This window comes from Mustelus asterias, chromosome 6, assembly GCF_964213995.1.
Source record: "Mustelus asterias chromosome 6, sMusAst1.hap1.1, whole genome shotgun sequence".
Classification (NCBI taxonomy): Eukaryota; Metazoa; Chordata; class Chondrichthyes; order Carcharhiniformes; family Triakidae; genus Mustelus; species Mustelus asterias.
The window spans coordinates 18,552,045-18,572,343 of NC_135806.1; the positions used below are offsets into that span (position 1 = coordinate 18,552,045).

The 20,299-nt window shown below is 41.2% G+C and overlaps 1 protein-coding gene across 1 annotated transcript in view; it reads left to right on the forward strand.

The window, feature by feature from the left end:
• LOC144494781 (lysine-specific demethylase 4C-like) overlaps positions 1-20,299 on the forward strand; it is a 386,490-nt gene that overhangs the window by 249,353 nt on the left and 116,838 nt on the right. Inside the window, exons 14-15 of the mRNA XM_078214103.1 lie at positions 5,646-5,859; positions 5,947-6,023. Of these exons, the coding sequence (XP_078070229.1) occupies positions 5,646-5,859; positions 5,947-6,023 (291 nt within the window). The remainder of the gene's footprint in view (positions 1-5,645; positions 5,860-5,946; positions 6,024-20,299) is intronic.

Sequence of the window (20,299 nt, forward strand, 5' to 3'; positions counted from 1 at the left end):
TTATTTTGTTAAGGTCCAATTGCAATTGCTTTGTTAAATGGCAATTACATTGTAAAGGTTTTAATGGCAATTGCAATTGATGGTATTGATACATCTATAAATGGGGACGGCTGGAACACTGAAGTGTGGGGCGGACTCTGCAGTCTTGTGAATAAATCTGTCTTGAGGTACAGACTTGGCTTCAGACTCATTCGTCCACCATTGTATGCCTAATGGATTTAACACCGCTGTTTTAAAAAATGTTTTCTGCTGCTGCTCTGGCTCTTTTGCCAATCACCTTAACCTGTATCTTCCGATTACCAAAACTCCTGCCACAGTAAAGAGGGAGTAAGCAGTTTCTTCTTATTTACTTGACCAAACCTTTCATGTACACCATTATCAAATCTCCTTACATTCACAGCTCTATGGGGAACCACACTAGCTTCTCCAATCTCTCCACATGACTGAAGCCTCTCATTATTGGTATTTCTAGGAAATCTCTTCTACAACCTCACAAAGACATTGACGTCCTTCCCAAAGTGAGGTGCTCAAAATTGAATCCAGAATTTGAGCTGAGTCCTAACCTATATTTTATGAAATTTTAGCATAACTTTCCCTTATTTTTTTCACTTTTCCTCTATTACTAAACTTAAGTATTCTTTTTAATAACTTTCTCCATTTGTTCTGCCAACATCAAATGCTGTTAGTTGTATCATACAATTTAATTTTTATTGTCCCTCCTTATTCTTCCTACCAAAATGTATCACTTCACACTTCTGTGTTATGTTGCACCTGCCATGTATCTGCTCACAAAACTCATCTCCAGACTCCGTGGCCTGGGGCTCAGCTCTTCCCTCTGCGACTGGATTCTAGACTTCCCAACCCACAGACCGCAATCAGTAAGGATAGGCAACAACACCTCCTCCACGATCATCCTCAACACTGGTGCCCCACAAGGCTGTGTCCTCAGCCCTGTGACCACTATACTCCTTATACACCTATGACTGTATGGCCAAATTCCCCTCCAACTCGATTTTCAAATTTGCTGACGCCACCACCATATTGGGCTGGATCTCAAACAATGACAAGAGGAAAGAGATAAAGAATCTGGTGAATTGGTATGACGACAATAATCTCTCCCTCAATGTCACTAAAACAAAGGAGATAGTCGTCGATTTCAGGAAGCATAGTGGAGGACATGGCCCTATCTACATCAACGGGGACGAAATGGAAATAGTCGAGAGCTTCAAGGTTCTACGTGTCCAGATCACCAACAACCTGTCCTGGTCCCTCCATGCTGATGCTATAGTTAAGAAAACCCACCAACGCCACTACTTTCTCAGGAGGCTAAGGAAATTTGGCATGTCCGCTACGATTCTCACCAACTTTTACAGATGCACCGTAGAAAGCATTCTTCCCAGCTGTAACACAGCTTGGTATGACTCCTGCTCTATGCAAAACTGCAAAAAACTACAAAAGGGTCGTGAACGAAGCCCAGTCCTTCACGCAAACCGGTCTCCCATCCATTGACTCTGTTTACACTTCCTGCTGCCTTGGAAAAGCAGTCAGCATAATCAAGGACCCCATGCACCCCGGACATGCTCTTTTCCATCTTCTGTTGGGAAAAAGATACAAAAGCCTGAGGACAAGTACCAACTGACTCAAAAACAGCTTCTTCCCTGCTGCCATCAGATTTTTGAATGGACCTTCCTCGTATTAAGTTGATCTTTCTCTGCACCCTAGCTATGTCTGTAACACTACATTCTGCACTCTCTCCTTCTCTATGTATGGTATGCTTTATCTGTGGAAGAAACAATACTTTTCATTGTATACTAGTACATTTGACAATCAAATCAAAGGGCCCTATTTTACTATTTTGATTCTAAATGCTGGGCTTGAAACTGGGAGTGTTTCAGATCCGACTTTTAGACCCGTTCTCAGGTGCCGCCATACACACACTGCCTGAAAAATTATCAGCAATTCCGAATCACGCTGCAGTAGCCTTAGGCGAGGCTTAATGCGCCCCAAGTCCTGCAGCTCCAATCGGTGCCTCCAATTGCGCATGTGCAGAAAAAAATGATAGAATGCAGCTCCTCTGCCACATCGCTCCTGGCCAGATAATGCCTCCCCCATGCCCCCACAGACATTGCCCCACCCCCACAACATTATTGACCCTCTTATCCCTCTACCCCCTCCACCACCCAAATAGATCGCAGGCTCCCCCCCCTCCCCTTCCCCCTCACTGATCTTAGGCAGAGTGGCAGTGGACTCCCCTTCCCCCTCACCAATCACAGACAAAGTGACAGCGGACCCCCCTTTCCCCCTCACTGATCACAGGCAGAGTGGCAGCAGACCCGCCCCCCCCACCCCCCCTCGCCCTCACTGATCACAAGCAGAGTGGCAGTGGAACCCCCACCCCCCGCCCTCCCACCGATCTCAAGCAGAGAGCTGTCGGACACTCGGCACTTACCTCCTCACTAACAGCGCCCGAATCAGATTTTTGTAGAGCATGTCTGTTTCATGCCGATTCTGGATGGGCGAATGCGGTGGTAAAGGGGGAAGTGCCAGTAAAGTTGGGCGTGCAGCCCATTAAGTCAATTTAAATGCATGCAATTGCATTTAAAATGGCTGTTGCCCATGGCCATTTTCGGGTCCTGTTAAAGGGGGAACCGATGCGTAGCCAGGTGCGGGTCGCGCTACTCGCCTCACGTGTGACTTTACCAAGTTTTTGCGCCCGAAAACCTGATGGTAAAATTGGGCCCAAAATTTACGTTCTCTTAAATTATGTTGCTATCCTCTTCATTTTAAATGCATTTCTGAATTTCCTGTGATGTGCACACTTTGAAATTATGCGCTGTGAATCCAAGTCATTATATTAGAGCAGTGGTCCAAATATTCACCCTTAACACCAGTTCATAGTTGCATACCCCTTTGTAGTCTGAGAAACAATTGTTTCTGTTCCATGGTTAATCTTGTGTTTCTGCTATGACTGTCTTTTTAATTCCATGAGGTCTAATCTTGCTACTGTACGATACTTTATTAAACATCTTTTGAAAGTTCATACACACATCAGCTGCCCTATCACAATTAGCCCTCTGTTACTTCATCCAAGAACTTGATCAAATTAGTCCAACCTTTAACAAACTCGTACTGACTTTCATTCGTTAGCTGATACTATTCCAAATGCAAATTAATTTTGGCTGGTATATAAAAATTACTCCACCGCTGAGTTCAGATTGACTGCTCTGCAATTGGCAAGTTTATCCCCTTCCTCCCTCCTTGTTTAAACACGGGTGTAACATTTATAATTGTCTATTCTTCTGACATCACCTCCATATATATATAATGGAGGATTGTGGCCAGAGCCTTATCCAATCTGGTCTGAATAACTTCTTAACTTTAAGGACTGCAAACTGTTAAGTACTTATTCTTTTATCTATTTTTATCCCATCCAATGTCGCTTCTGCACCCTCCTTTGAGCTATGGTGGCAGAATTTTCTTCTCTGTTGAAGGGAGATACAAAGTTCTCATTCAGTACCTTGGCCATGCCACACAAGTATTTCATTTTTGGTCCCTAATCAGCACCCCTTTTGAAATAAAAGCAGAAAATGCTTGAAAAAAACTTAGCAGTAATAGCGATATCTGAGAAGGAGAGTTCTGACGAAGAGTCATATGAAATGTTAACTCTATTTCTCGCTCCGCAGATACTGCCAGACCTGAGGGTTTTTTCCAGCGTTTTCTGTCTTTATTTCAGATTTCAAGCATTCCCAGTATTTCGCTTTTATTTTGCTACCCTTTCGGCATGCTTTAACTATGTTTGTTTGTGAAAAACCTTTGGGTTCCCTTTTTCCAAAAAGGGAAAAATCTAGTCTTATCCTCTCTCTGTGTTTCTCTTACTCCTGTTTTTCATTTTCCTCTGCACTTTCTATCTCAGCTTGGTTTTCCACTGTATTATGAAATGTATAATTCTCATAACCCTCCTTTCTCTGTCTCACTTCAACTTTTATATCCTTAGTTAACCACAAACATATAATTTTGGATGTCCTGCCTTCCCTCCTCATAGGAATGTTCTGCTTTGTATCTGAACCAGGTGGTCCACTGCAGGCTGAGGCTCCACAGGCAGGAAGGGAATGGGTGACCACCAGGCAGAGCAAGAGAGCTAGGCAGACAGTGCAACAGTCTCCTGTGACTATTCTCCTGCAAAACAGATATACCGCTTTGGATACTGTTGAGGGGAATGACCTTTCAGGGGAAAACAGCAACAGCCAAATCCGTTGCAGCACAGTTGGTTCTGCTGCAGAGGGGAGGAGTAAAAAGTATGGGAAGTATAGGGATTCAATAGTAAGGGAATAGATAGGCATTTCTGTGGCCGCAAACAAGACTCCAGGATGGTACGTTGCCTCCCTGGTACTAGGGTCAAAGATGTCCCGGAGCGGCTGCAGGACACTCTGAATGGGGAGGGCGAACAGCCAGTGGTCGCAGTACACATTGGTTGAAAAAGGTAAAAAAAAGGGATGAGGTCCTAAAAGCAGAATCTAGGGAGCTCGGAAGCAAGCTGAAAAGTCGGACCTCAAAGGTAATGATCTCAGGATTACTACTGTGTCATGTGCTAGTCAGAGTAGAAACAGCAAAAGGGATCAAGGGATATGGGAGGGAGAGGGGATCAGGATATTGAATTCGATGATCAGCCATGATCAATGAATGGCGGAGTAGGCTTGAAGGGCCGAATGGCCCACTCCTACTTTTAGATTCTATGTTTCTATCTCCTTTTAGGAGACCTCCCATTAATCCTGGTTTGCCTACCAATTTTTGATTCATATGTGCCTGGGCCAGATCTTTTTTCAGCTGACTGAAATTGGCCCTTCTCCAGTCAGATATTTTTACATTTGATTGTCCCTTCTCCTTTTCCACTACTATTGTGAATCTAATAATATTAAGCTAGATTTTCCCCAAATATTCTCTCACTGTAACATGCTTTACTTTCCCCACTTGACTCCCCAGAACCCAGGTATGGTTCCTCATTGTTTAGCTGGAAAACAACAATCAAAAAAATTCTACTGGAAAAATTTGAGGCATGTTTTCACTGTTTGCCATTTACTTGGCTGCTATCCTAGTTCATGTTAGGATAATTGAAGTCCCCCATTATAGTTCTCGCACCTTTCTTTAATTACCTGAAAATTTGATCCTTTGTCTCCTTCCCACTATTTGGTGACCTATCGTATATACCCATTAGTGTAATAGATTCTCTGCTGCTCCTTAATTCTAACCAAATAGACTCGGTCCTTGACCACTCTACAGCATCATTCCTCTCCATTGCTATAATTTAGGCTATGTTATTACAATGCCTAATAGGTAATGATCTAAAGCATAAAACTGCCCTTTATTTGATATTAATTCGCTGTCTCAGTGTGAAGTCACAGGATAACTGCTGTGGTAAATGGAAATTAAATGTTGCACTGGTACAGCTCTTTTGAAGTTCGGGCTCAAAAATGGCAGAAGCAGAGAGTAAGGAGAACTTTATTCTGCTCCTGAATGTATTACACTTGCTGCTGATCCTGGTTGTACAGCACTAATTTCTCTAACCTTAATGATCACAATATTTTAAAGCATTTTAGAAGAAAAAAACAAGGATAATCAACTGCGCATCTTATTTGTTTCATATCCAGCCTGATCACCTCATGGAAAGGAGATCCCAGATCAAAACTGATACAACCGAGCTGCCACCATCCAAGCAACATAAAACTAAACCGCTTATTCCAGAAATGTGCTTTACGTACAGCGAAGAAAATAATGATCTCTACCCTACCAATTCATTTATTGAAGAAGACGGAACTAGTTTGTTGATATCGTGTGCAAAGTGCTGTCTACAGGTTCATGCAAGTAGGTGTTATTTTCTTAGCTCTGCTCACTTGTAATGTTGATTTTGGGATTGGAATAATAGTGATGACACATTTCTTTGATCTTTAGGTTGTTATGGTGTCCCGCTTCACGAAATCCATGATAGTTGGACCTGTTCTCGTTGTATTATTGGTGCATGGACTGCAGTAAGTGTTTGCATTGATGCATTCAACAATTTTACCTTTAGATGAAAGCAGAAAATTCAATGTGTTAATAGATCTGGGATGCCATTAATTGGCTTCAAATCCAGTAAATTAGTCATAAAGACAGATTTGTTTGGATTCTCAACCTATAATTTAATTTAAGTGAAAAAATAATTTCATTTTAAATGGCAGTTCATCGTTTTAGTGTTAATTGTCCTGAAAGGTTGAATAAGAAGTACAAGGAGACCTCTTGATAGCCCTTTATGCTGATGTCTGTGCCTGTGTTTCCACCCCCCATGTAACAGCTTCACAATGTTGGCTATGTTTCAGAGAGAAAGGCTGATGATCACTTTCACTCAGCAGAGAGATGTGGAGTAGCAACAAAAAGGTTTTGGTAGATCTATTCTGAGCATATGTCTATCTTCCTCCTCAGGTTGTGTCTTTCATTTAGAATCCAATTGTTAGGTAGATGTTAATTACCTATCTGATAAGATTTTCATCATTCCTTAAGTGGAAGCATATGGACATACGCACAAGGAATATAAGTAGCACTCAGCCCCTTGAGCCTGCTCCGTCATTTAACAAGATCCCCATAACTCCACGCATTTACCCTGTTTATCCCCCTAACCTATATATCTTGGGACACTAAGGGGCAGTTTAGCATGGCCTTCCACCTAACTTGCACATTTTTGGACTGTGGGATGAAACCGCAGCACCCGGAGGAAACCCATGCAGACACGGGGAGAACATGCAAACTCTGCACAGAGTCACCCAAGGCCGTGGAATTTAACCCGGGTCCTTGGCGCTGTGAGGACATGATGTGGAGATGGCGGCGTTGGTAAGCACAGTAAGAAATCTCACAACACCAGGTTAAAGTCCAACGGGTTTATTTGGCAGCACAAGCTTTCGGAGCGCTGCTGCTTCATCAGGTGAGTGAGGACTTGTTGTTCACAAACAGGGCATAAACAGACACAAACTCAATTTACAAGATAATGATTGGGATGCGAGTCTTTACAGGTAATCAAGTCTTAAAGGTACAGAAAATGTGACTGGAGAGAGGGCCAAGCACAAATTAAAGAGGTGTGTATTGTCTCCAGCCAGGACAGTTTAGTGAGATTTTGCAAGCCCAGGCAAGGCGTGAGGACCTCTTTAACTTGTGCTTGGCCCTCTCTCCACTCACATTGTCTGTACCTTTAAAATTTGATTACCTGTAAAGACTCGCATCCCAAGCATTACCTTGTAAATTGAGTTTATGTCTGTATATGTCCTGATGAAGGAGCAGTGCTCCGAAAGCTTGTGCTGCCAAATAAACCTGTTGGACTTTAACCTGGTGTTGTGAGACTTCTTACTGTGCTGTGAGGCAGCAGAACTAATCTCTCTGCCACCTTGCCGCCCCAATTATCTTTAATAATTATTTACTGTACCTGCATACCAGCCTTTTGCGATTCATGCACTAGGATACAGATCTCTCACCATTTCTGTAATATGCTTTTTTATTCTTCCTGCCAAATTAGACAATTTCACATTTTCCCACATTATCCTTCATTTTCTAGATCTTTGCTTACTCACTTAACTGTTTGGAGCCTCCTTATGTCCACTTCACAACTTACTTTCCTACCTATCTTCGTATCATCAATTTCATCTGAATCGTTAATATAAATTGGAAACCGCTGAGGTCCCAGCACTGATGCCTGTAGCACACCACTCATTACATCTTGCCAACCTGAATAAAGGCCAATTTTCTCTGCTGCCTGTTAGCCAGCCATGCTAATGTGATAGCACCACCCCCCCCCCCCCTTCTCTCTCTCTCTCTCTCTCAATAGGCTTTGCTGTTGTACTTTATCAAATGCCTTGTGGAAATCAAAATATAGTACATCCATCAGTTTCCCTTTATCCACAGCACATTTTACTTTCTCAAAGAGCTCCAAAAGGTTGGTTAAACACGTTATCCCTTTCAACTATGTTCACTCTGCCTATTATCTTGAACTTATCCAAGTGCCCTGCTATAACTTCTTTAAGAATAATTTCTAACATTTTCCCTACTACAGATGTTAAGCTAGCTGGCCTGTAGTTTTGTGCTTCCTGTCTTTCTTTCTTTTTGAATCATGGAGTTCGATTTGGTATCTTCCAATCAGTGGCACCATCCCCAAATTTAGGGAGTTTTGGACAATTAAAAACAATGCATCAGCAATCTCACTTGATGCTTCTTTTAAAACTCTCGGGTGAAGTTCATCAAGATGGGCTCTTGTCAGCGGCAGCTCCAACAATTCACTCAGTACCACTTCTTTGACTATAATTTTGCTGATTTCCTCCCTTCCATTTCCTGATTTGCAGCTGCTTCTGTGATGTTGCATGTGTCCTCTATAGTAAAAACTGATGCAAACTCCCAAGTTACTGTCTATTCTTTCCATTTTGGGGAGACAGTGAAAACAGTTATTGATTGAAGTGTTAGAACAATTCATACACTCCATTAAAATAGTCCCCCCACAGTTCTCTAGAAAATACTAGTGCTATCTTGGATGGCACTGGTCTAATATGGTTTATGATAGAGAAGAACATATGCGTAACATATTAGCATCGGTGTTAAAGACTTATGAAAGACACAATATCTTTGCGATTCTGCCTGTTATTGATTTAAGCTTGTTATCTGTGATAGCTGGAGGAGGCTTCCATTCAAGGAAGGTGTTATGATTGGGTGAGGAGGAGTGAACTGGCTCCTTTTTTTTCAGCCCCCTCAGCTGCTTGCAATAACGGTTTTTTAAAATGTATTTTGTGCAAATGTCTTTTCCAATCCAAATGTATTTACCTTTCAATAAGGAGCCAATCAAAACCAGGTTTTCTTGAGTCAAAGAAAGAGTGAGTTTACAAGAAACTAAACCAGAGGGAAATTAATAAAATATGAGACAATTCGCACGCACGCACAAACCTCAGAAGTAAACAAAGTTCAAGTCCGAATAAAAGTTAAAAGAATTTGTGATTAAGTCCTCTGCTTGTCCTTGAGGATAGATGGTTGAATGTTCTGGCCATTTTCCTTTAAAATCCTGGAGTTGAGTTGAAGTTCACCTTGCTGAGGATATTCTTCTCTTCAGAGTGAAATTTCTTACTTGTTCCTTCATTATTGTTTTTAGATGACTTTGATAACTACTCACTATTTCTGGCTTGACAGAACCAATTCTTAAGCCTCCATTTTGTGCATTCCAAGAAGGAATTTGATTAACATGTTCAGCTGTTGAACAAGTAATCACATTTTTTATCCTCATCTTTCATCTCAGAAACGTCTGACACATTTCAGGATAGAAAGCAATGACAGAAGGGTATATTTCACCCTCCAAAAGGCTTTTGGATGCCTGTTGGGTATCTGACTGGTTAGCTGTTCCCATTGTCTTAACAGAATTACAGTTGATTAAGGTCCAGCGCTTTGCATTTTTAATGACTTTCATTCAAGAGTTCCTCCTTGAAGGGGACCTTGCCACCCCCATGGAATTCCATGAACAACATGTCAGCGGTGTAATCTATATGATAACTTTCCAGAAAAGGTTAACATATAATTCTAGACATCAGGTGACTTGTGGCAGCCAGTTCTGGTCAGTGTCTTTTCTTGTAATTTTTAAAAGTACAGGTCCACTTTAAATAATGTTCAATACTTTTGGTTAGCTGATGAAGTTATAAGTGGATTTCACTCAGCCATAATTTCCTGTAGTCATGACAAAGGAAACCTCTAAAATGAGGTGAGCAAACGAAAACTCCCTTCTTCCAAAATAATGTTACTTTGTTACATTTTTGAATGGTTAAAATCCATTTGACAAGGCATTTATTGTTATACTTAGGACCTTGCTTAATGTTGACTCACTTAATACTGTTTACTCTAACGTTGTTAATAAAGTGGTGGCTGTATATCCATTTAACGCTGCCAGTTTCACTTTAATGTAATTTCCCACAGACTTCCCCTTCAATGGCCTTTCTACTCACACGACATTTCCACTCTTAAACATTTGTCTCCAAACCCATGTTAAGAATTTGTTGCTTTCTGCTCTGAAGGAAGTAATGTCTGAAACTTCACGTTGTGTTTACTGGTTTACTTCTTCCAATCTTTTAGATGTTTGACAATCAACATGGTATCTCAGTTCCTCTTCCTCCCAATCCTTGATGATTCCCACTGCCGACTACCCAACCCCATCACCAAGTCAACTTTCCCCACCTAGCCAATTCCCTACACCGCCCCCATGCCAGTCCGATCCCCACCCCATTCACCCGTCCCACATTGACTCTCTTGACCCCATCTGCCCACTCTGTCCTGGCCTCTCTTGGCCTTTGTTCTAACCTTGATCCTGTGTGTTTGTACGTCTCTTCTTCAGTGACTCCTGATTTATGGCTTCACTTATGAACCCTCACTAATTCTTGGGTTATATCTAGTGGTAGAATGTTAATTGGAGCAGGTAGTCAGGACTTTAGCTGCTAACTGCACTGATCAACTTCTGCCACCAGTCGAACAGTTTGATTAATTGAAGACTTTAGTTATCAGTGGTCTTCAAAGGTATACTCAACTTGAATCTTGCATTTTAAATCTTTGAGTTCAGCTTTGATACAAATGTTTTCTGATTGTACTTCTGCTTTTCCTTGCTCTGCCTGCAGCAGGGTTTTGTCCTTGTCATTCTCTGCCAGCTGCTGTTGCAGTTCTGGAAACGTGCCAGGAATCTCCAAAACGACCTATCGTTGGGACTTCTAGAAAGCTCCTTGCCTCTCTGACACCCTTGTGTTATTTGTTTGAGTATCGATTTTCTTTCCCCTGCCTTTTGTTGCCAGGCTGGGGGTTTTCTGTGCCTCTTTTTCAGCTCTGCAGACTGCTCAACTAAGATTAAAATACTTGTCGAAGGCTTTTAGTAATTCATCAACGCTGGTTGAGGATTCATCAATTCCTTGTGTTAGGATTACCTCACCCTTAAATTCACCAAACCAGTGTAAAAAAGGATTAAACTGGGCATCTAACTTTATACCTAGACCTGGCGTACTCCAGTAGTTCAGAACTTTTCTTCTCAAGAATATCAAATTTTCCATTAGGTTTGGCCCTTGAATGAGTCCAAATTGTGGTTGAGTGGAATTCTGATCTGTGGTTAAAATATTTCAAAGAGTGCAGCACAGTGGCTAGCACTGCTTCCTCACAGCACTAGGGTTCCTGGCTTGGGTCACTGTTTGTGCGGAGTCTGCACGTTCTCCCCGTGTCAGCGTGGGTTTCCTCCGGGTGCTCCAGTTTCCTCCCACAGTCCGAAAGATGTGCTGGTTCGGTGGGTTGGCCATGCTAAATTCTCTCTGTGTCTTAAAACAGGTGCCGGAGTGTGGCAACTGGGGGATTTTCACAATAACTTCATTGCAGTGTAAATATAAGCCTAATGTGGCTGTTCACAGATGTTTCTATGCCTTTTAGCTTTGACAAAGGGTAATCTGGACTCGAAACGTCAGCTCTTTTCTCTCCTTACAGATGCTGTCAGACCTGCTGAGATTTTGCAGCATTTTCTCTTTTGGTTAAGATAAGGCTACTTGTGACCAATAAATAAATTTAAACTTAGAGTAGGTTCTGCTTTAAGCATTTTCTAAATTTTAAGATAGTGACACCATTTATTTGGAGACAAAGGGGTTTTCTGCACTTGCTTGTTTTGGCAGGCTCCACTACAGTGATGATTGTGCTCAGCTTGAAACGATTTTCCTCTGCACCACTGCTTCTGGAACATCTTCTCAGGGTAGAATGCTTTGCTGAATTTATTCTCAGCCTTCTAACATTTTAGTTTTTATCTGCATTTTCTTCAGGATCTTGAGTTTTTCCACAAGCTGCCACCACGTTGTGGGGTGCTGGTTACAGTTCCGTAGGTGTAAAGAAGTCTTCTCTTCACATGTAGGTTAATTCCTTGTCTTTATTGACACGTAGAACTATTTACAAATATACAGTAAAGAATACAAGCTAGGAACTGTCTCCATGCTGCGATTACACACAGTTCTCTCCAACATTCAGCTAACCCTGGATGTGGGCTATCTGATCTCACATCATATGTGGGTGGTACTGTGCTCAGCCCCACATTCACCCTATATGTGCCAGACCTTTGTGCACGACGACATATCCATGATCTTCCTATTTCCTTTATATCTTGGAATCTTCAATAATTAGGGAAGGTGATGGCCCAGTGCTATTATCGCTAGACTATTAATTCAGGAACTCAGCTAATGTTCTGGGAACCTGGCTTCGAATCCCACCATGGCAATTGGTGGTATTTGAGTTCAATAAAAAAAATCTGGAATTAAGAATCTACTGATGACCATGAAACCATAGTCGATTGTTGGAAAAACCCATCTGGTTCACTAATGTTCTTTAGGGAAGGAAATCTATTGTCCTCACCCGGTCTGGCCTACATGTAACTCCAGAGCCACAGCAATGTGGTTGACTCTCAACTGCTCTCTGAACAAGGGCAATAAGGATGGGCAATAGATGCTGGCCAGCCAGCAATGCCCATGTTCCACAAATGAATTTTTTTTAAAAAGGGAGAAATATGACACAGGAAAAGTATTGCAGCTGTACTGGATCATCTTGGTTAAACGCACAGTTAGTTTTGGAGCAGAAATTTCAGTACTACAGTTTGATATTGTCAGGGCCCATAGTCTTCACTGTATCCAATGTCTTCATTCATGTTTTGATATTGTGGAGTGTATCAAATTGTCTAAAGACTGGCATCTGTGATGGTGCGGGACTTCAGGATGAGCAAACAAGAGACAGGTGGAATTTAATGCAGCTTAAGAGGGTGGTAGGAGTGGTGGTGATGATTTCAAAATGAAATTGGATAGGTGGATAGGCACTTGATGGAAATAAACTTGCATAGTTATGAGATCGTATTGGGTGTGTCTGACTGGGTTGCTCTATGGAGATCTAGCATGGACCCCGTGGTCAAATGGCCGCCTTTGTGCTGTTAATTTTCTATGAAAATGAATATTGCACCTGATGTTGAGTATTTAATTGTTTTTATAAAGCTGGTGAAGTATGCAGATGAGGTTTTTTCCTGGTGTCAGGCACACTTGTAATACAATGAAACAGACACCAATGGGACTTACCTCAGGTGCTCTTTATTTGCAGCAGTCCTCATTTTCAAAATGGTAGTTGGGAAACCAGAGTAACCAGGTAGTCCAAAATTTGTTGTATCCCCTACAGTTTCTTTCTACTCTCACCTGGGATTGTGCCTAATTCTGGAGCCCTGTCAGCACAGTGTGATTTTAATTCACTTAATGTGTTGGGGTCCCTTATTATTGCTGTCTGATGATTCTTTTTCAGCAAGAATCTGTCCTAATCCTGGGGTTTGCTATATTGGCAGCCTGCACAGGACACAGTGGCTACTGTAAGGATGGAGTGCCTAGAAGATCCAAGCCAAATTGGAGTGATGAATGTCCTGAATACCACTGTCTGGCGCCCCCTCCCTCCAGTTACTCCAGTTACTCCCCCATGTTTGAAATGTGATATTTGAAACCCAGTAAGAGTTTTAACAACACCAGGTTAAAGTCCAACAGGTTTATTTGGTAGGAAATGCCATTAGCTTTCGGAGCGCTGTTCCTTCGTCAGATGGAGTGGATATCTGCTCTCAAACAGGGCATACAGAGACACCAATTTGAAACCAGCAGCTCATCAGAAGCTGACATATCTGGTGATAGAGTAGTGTTGTCAATATGTGACATGATACCAGGTCAAATAAATGACTTCTACCAAAGTTACAGAATTTACTTTAAGGTTGAGTCCAAGGTAATCATTATTTGTGGTTGCAAGAGATATTATGAAAAGTTCCAAAAAAAGGTCACTCAAGAATAGGTGTGTGTGTGTGTGTGTGTGTGTGTGTGTGTGTGTGTGTGTGTGTGTGTGTGTGTGTGTGTGTGTGTGTGTGTGTGTGGGGGGGGGGGGTGGGGGAAGGGGGAAGGGAGGAGAGGAGAGAGAGGTGGAGAGAGACTCAGGAGCAAGGATGTAAAAGTGCAAACCATTCTTTCCATCCTTTTCTTCCGAACTCTTAGTCTGGTTCAGGCCCAACTCCCGAGCCCCCCAGAACTTCAACCCCCTGACCTCCACATGTTTACAGCCCCCGTCCTCTGAGTTTAGTTCTCCCAGCTCCTGACTTCCTTTTGTCCCGCACTTCCCAAACTGACAGTTTCTGGTTTCTGTGTTAATGGAAATCCTTTTACCCAGCATCCATGGCAGCAGAGAAACCCATCTATCCCCTTGCTAGAACGGTGCAAGCATTGAATCCTAGAGATAGAAGAGTTTCTCTGGCACTATGAATGCTTGATAAAAAGATCTCCAGTCCACACAAACACCTGCCACCTGCTGCTAACTTGCATTTTTCTGCACGTGCAGCGCTTTATGTTGTAAATGGGCATGGTGCATTGAAGGCTTTCATTGGTCGTAATTTATAAGTTTTTGTGGTTTAAAAGATCAGTTTGTAGCTATTATAAAGTAAGTTATTTGGGACCGTGCGCAGGTGTCCTTTTTGGAGATGGCTATTTGTGCGTTTCTCTGTATGCATTATGGCGCTGACGTGCTCATTTATCATTTTCAGTTCAAATCTCTGAACCTTAATTAGATTTTGCAGCTACCGTAACCTGATTCATTACTCTTGATCATTCCAGCTTATAGTCGGATGTCATGGCTCCGTGCCACCATTGAATAGTGTGCTCATTTTTGTATTTTTACAAACTTTTTTTTACTCCATTATGAGTTAATGCAAACAGAGTTTCAAAACAGTGATTCCACTGAGAGGCCACTAGTCTGACATCTGCTCTTCAAAATGAAATTATTGCTGTTTACACCTTATAGTCAACAAACGTCAATTATTTTACAATAACAATTACATTTATGCACTTTTAGTCTTTATATATCTCCAGTAGAATGTTTACTTGAAGGTTTCAGCCTCTGCCCAAAATCTAGACTTGAATTATATAGTTTTACATCAGATAGCTAGCTATATGTGGATTCATTTGTGTGTAGCTCCCAGAACCTCTGTGGCATTGTCCGTAACAAGTCAGATGATTATGGGCTGAATGCAAATATTGGCAATAGTCTGTGGTGGCCTGATCAAGGAATGGAACTTAGATGCTAATTTAGAGTCCAGTGGAGAGCATCATATGATTGGTAGGTATTGTGAAGCTCATTCACCAGCCATAGTGGGCATTTCTACGAAGAAAACCCATTATAGAAGTGGTGAAAATATATATTTTTGGAAGAATGCTACTGTGTCACACAGCTGAAATTTGGGCACTTGTATTTCTAGAAGGCAGCAAGGGGCAAGCATGTAAAATATTTTATTTTTTTATTTTTAGGCCTGCATTTCCTCCAGTGCATTGCAGCAACATGTCGTACAAATACCACCAAAATCTGATTCAGTTGTCTTGAGCTTTGTTTGACTCATGTACTGCTACAAATCACACATCCTCTTGTACATCTATAGATTGTCTGCAAACGAAAATGCTCATTCTCCTTTCATTCTCCACTTGCTTTTCTTCCTCTTTACTCATTCATGTGCTTGGAAAATAAGAAGCAATTCACTACAGGTTTGATCTGGTAGATGTCTTTTCAAATGAAGGACTATGTAGAAAGGTAGCTACCTCAATCTGCATCGTTAACACACACAAATGTTTGTCATTTGTGTCTCCCTGATAGCAGCCTTGAAAGGAAGTCACATGCACAAATCGCATTAAAACAGATCCTTTGGTTTGCTCAGAAGTGGATGTAACTTAAATTTTGAATGAGGCTTTAAGCCACGGTTTTCTAACGAGTTGGTGACAAGTTGAGGAGAATAGAAAAGAGAATTTCCCTTGAGTAATGGTCAAACAAACTGAAATCTTCATAGAATAACAGATTTTAGCTAGCTCCAACAGGCCTAAGGAAAGGGAAGAGGAGGAACCATTGCATCTGCTAACACTGTAGAATCTCCTTTCAGCTGAGTTATCTCCTGAGGTAAAATTATAAAATCCAAGTCCAGGTTTTGGAAGAGGCTGAAACCTTAAAGTAAACATTTCAATTAAGATATTAAATTTTAGATATAAAATTTAATACATAAAGCTAATTGTTATTGAAAAATATTTAACATTTTTTAGTTTCTTATATTTTGTATGAAGCTATATTTTGGATATTGTAAATTTAAGGTTACTTAAGTGAAAATATTGACTTGTTTCTGAAAAAACATAATTAACGTTCAAGTAATTCATCCAGCTATGATGCTGATACATAATCCCATCATAAATTCTTATATAGAAAGTTTCTATTGTAAATGTTGACATGTGTTGAGAAGAAATCTGATAGACACTAAGGGCGAGGTTCTCCGGCCTCCCAGTCGTGTGTTTCCCTCCGGCGGGAGGTGGCATGTTGTTTGCTAGTGGCGGGATTCTCTGGTCCCCCTGCTGCCAATGGGAATTTCCATTGACATCACCGCACCCCAGCAGGAAACCCGCGAGCGGGGGTGTGCTACTGGCGGAACTGGGGAATCGCACCAGCGTGAATGGATGGAGAATTCTTAATGACGGACAAGTTTGTGAATCTTTAAAATTTATTATCAAGCAAAATCAGAGAGGTGAAAGTATTGTAAAATTAAACTTAACACACATTGCGATATATAAACTGATAATTTTTACCTCAATGGAAAACATATTTTCAGTTCTTCTCTTGGGTTGAATCCAAGCACAAGAAGAATGGGGTGTGGCAAGAGGTGGAGAACATAGGCAAATGATAGTCTGGGCGAGCTGACATAAACTAGGGAATAGGAACAACAAGGCGATGCGCAGAATCAAAAGGGGCAGACAAGAAATGCTGCAGTGGGGAAATGGGGCAGAAGAAGATAATCTTATGTCACAGTGATAGAGTAGCAGCATAATAGTGACCAAAGCACCGATCAAAGAGCATGAAAACAAAGGATAGTAATAGGAGAACAGCACCACATAAGGCAATGGTAATGGAAGAAAAGCGTCTTAATATTGGGGCAAGAAGGGAGCATTATAGTTATAGAATATGATTAGATAGGGAAGGACAGGAAGGGAATTGCAGCATGGGAAAAGGAAAACTAAAGGAGTGGTGCAACTTAGAATCATACAGTGCAGAAGGAGGCCATTCGGGTCATTGAGTCTGCACTGACCAAAACTTCAGGAAATAGGATGGAAAATGATGAACATGACTTGGGAGAATGGGACAAATGAAGAGCATTAAAATGGACAATATGAAAAGGGTAACACAGTGTCTGAATGGGATAGGAAAAAGATGCATATAACTTTGAGGAATAAGAGTGGGAATCATCAGATCATCAGGGAGGACATTGGGAAATGAGGACAGGAGAGAAAATGCACCAATATTTGGGAATAAGAAAAACATTGAGGAGTAGGAAAAACTGGCACATTAGTTCCAGGGAGTGGTGTGAAACACAGCCGAGCAGAACTTTGGATAATTGGGTCGAGAAAACAGTGTAGGCCAGCGCTTATTGTTAATCACCACCTCTGATGAAAAATTAGTAATACTCTAAATAAAAGTGGAAACTTTAATCACGTGGCTCCTTCAGGCTCAGGTGATGCCAGGTGTCTGTGCCGTTTGCCCCATTTTGAGCCCAGCAATACTGGTGTCAGAGCTCAACCTCCGTACTTAGGCCAGTCATAGAACAATTTTCTGGGGGATGTACAACACTCCACAAACAATTGTGAATGAGAAGAAACAGTTTATTCTGAATATGTTTTGTGGGTTTCTTGTGTTACAAATATTACTTTTACCTGCAAACTTTCAGCTTGGGGTAAATGCAAGTTGAAGGCTCCAAATACCTTCCCAGAACTTTGGAGCAATTTAATTGCTCCTCCCTCATTTATTGGTAAGCTTTCTTGCTAGCATTTGCCACACGCATATAATCCTTGGTAGTTTCTTGATGGGACCTTTCTATCCCCTTTTTCCACCTTCAATTCAGGTATACCCTAACCCTTGATTGTCTCAGGTGGATGGACAACATGAATACTAGAATCAATGTTGTATAGGTTATGGTAATATAAATCAATATTGCCATCCCAATTATAAAACAATGTACAAATTTTCAATTTTTCTATTAATGCACCTTCAACCTAGTACCACTATTTCAAAATAACTGCGACATAATTTTTTCTAGAAAAATATGCCTTTGATTTCTTATTGTTGGTTTGCTAGCCATGCAAGTAATAAGTATAAAAAGATAATGTGGTTCCTTCGATATTATGAAACCTGTAGAAAAATATTCCTGATGAATCACAAAAGTTGTCACCTGCTTTAGTAATTTTTAAAATTACATGTACTCCAAATCAACTGGAGCACATTAACTACACTAATTGGCAAAATAATTTGCTCCACCAGTCCTTTCAGAACATGTCAACTGGAACCAGATTACTTTTCCATTGTGCTTTGCGGAAAGACAGTGCCCATGAGCCAAGCTCGGCTCTCTACTCCTGTGTGGCCAGCATCAGTTGCTTTGTGTTTTTTGCCCTGCTGATCTATCAAGTGACAACCATTTCTTTCAACTAATATATCATAGAGTATGTTTATGGCCTCTAGCAGTATTTTTGTTTCTGTTTGCAATTTCAGTGTGTCTTAGGTTCAAATTCTCCATTTAGTAGCAAAGAGAAAGCTTTCTCTTGAACCATGAGATGGCCTCATGTGAATGGTTTGAAAAGTTGCAGTTCGGAGTAAAGGACAGCACACTATAATCTGTCTGTTTGATCATAGAATGTTTGCTGAGGCTTTGTGAGGTGTAATCACTGGAGGGCTCTGTCTAGAGGAATGCAGGGCAAAGTGCTGCCTTTTTCAAGCAGTGTATTTGAAAAGATTGTGGAAACCCATCTTAAAGTGGATTTTCATTCAGAATGTGCTGCCAGAAAGTGTTTCTCGGGGCAGTATTGCTGCTTTCCTACCTGTTCCGGTGATGTTTCTTCACAAATCCAAGGATGAGGTAATCTGTGTGGAAGAGATGGTGCTTGCTTGCAACAGAGTACTTACCCAACCAAGGCACTGGAATTCTGAGGGGATTTGGGAGGGCTTCAGGGACTTATGTGACCAAAAAAAAGATATATTTAAAACACTTCATAACTAATGAAATCCTTTGTGAGGTCCTTGTTATAGTGTAGGGAAAGTGGCAGCCAATCTGCGCACAGCAAACTCCCACAATCAGCAACGTAATGACTAATAATGCATTTTAGTGATGTTGACTGAGGGACAATTATTGACCAAAGCATTGGGGGTAATAGTGTTAACATAAGCCTACTCTTCAAAATAATGCCATTGGATCTTTTGTGTCTGCTTGAGAGGGCAGATAGGACCTCGGTTAAATTCTCATTCGAAAGATGGCATCTTGGACAGTGCAGAATTCCCTCAATGTTGCACTGGAATATGTGCTTAACTTTAGCGTTCAAGTCCTGGAGCGGAACTTGAACCAACAAATTCTGGTTCAAAAGTGAAAGTACTACCCACTGAGCCACAGCTGAGACATAGGGAAAAAATTCTACAAATGTTTATTTTCTTAAAGCAATTAATTGGTTGTTGGGATATGTGATTTTGGAGCCTTTATCAAGCAAGCGTGCCAGCAGGTGTAGTTCCTGTTGGGCAGAAGAGATGGTACCTTTTGGGAAGGCTGGCATCACAATGATGCTATCGGCTAATGTGATCTCATGTTGGAAGTAATGCAGACAGAAGTGTCTGCCGCAATCTATCAGAATGTTTCAGAGGAAAATCTGGCAACAAAAAAAAGCCTGCCCAAGTTCTTCCCAGAATTGCTAATTCTGTTCCCCGAAGGCACTGAAAACTGTTGCCTGATCTCTCCGATTGAGTTAGCTTTGTTGCTGTCATAATGGACTGAATAACCTCCTATGTTGCAACTTCTGTGATTTACCTTAAAGGTATAATGCAAAATGTCTAACATTTATTGAGCAGACTTTGCCTAGCCCGAGTGAGACAAGTGCAAATTGCAAAAATTTTACATCATCAACTACCTAATGCAAACTGGCATTGTTATTTGCCAACAAAAATGCTGTAAAGAAGCAGATTTTCACTTATATTACCAAGGACTGAGCAATCTACGTAATGTGTCCTCATTGGAATCATTTGCATTGTGGTTTTCAGTGCAATGATTTGATTTGATTTATTATTGTCACAGATATTAACATACAGAGAAAAGTATTGTTTCTTGCGTGTTATACAGACAAAACATACCGTTCATAGAGAAGGAAACGAGAGAGTGCAGAACGTAGTGTTACAGTCATAGCTAGGGTGT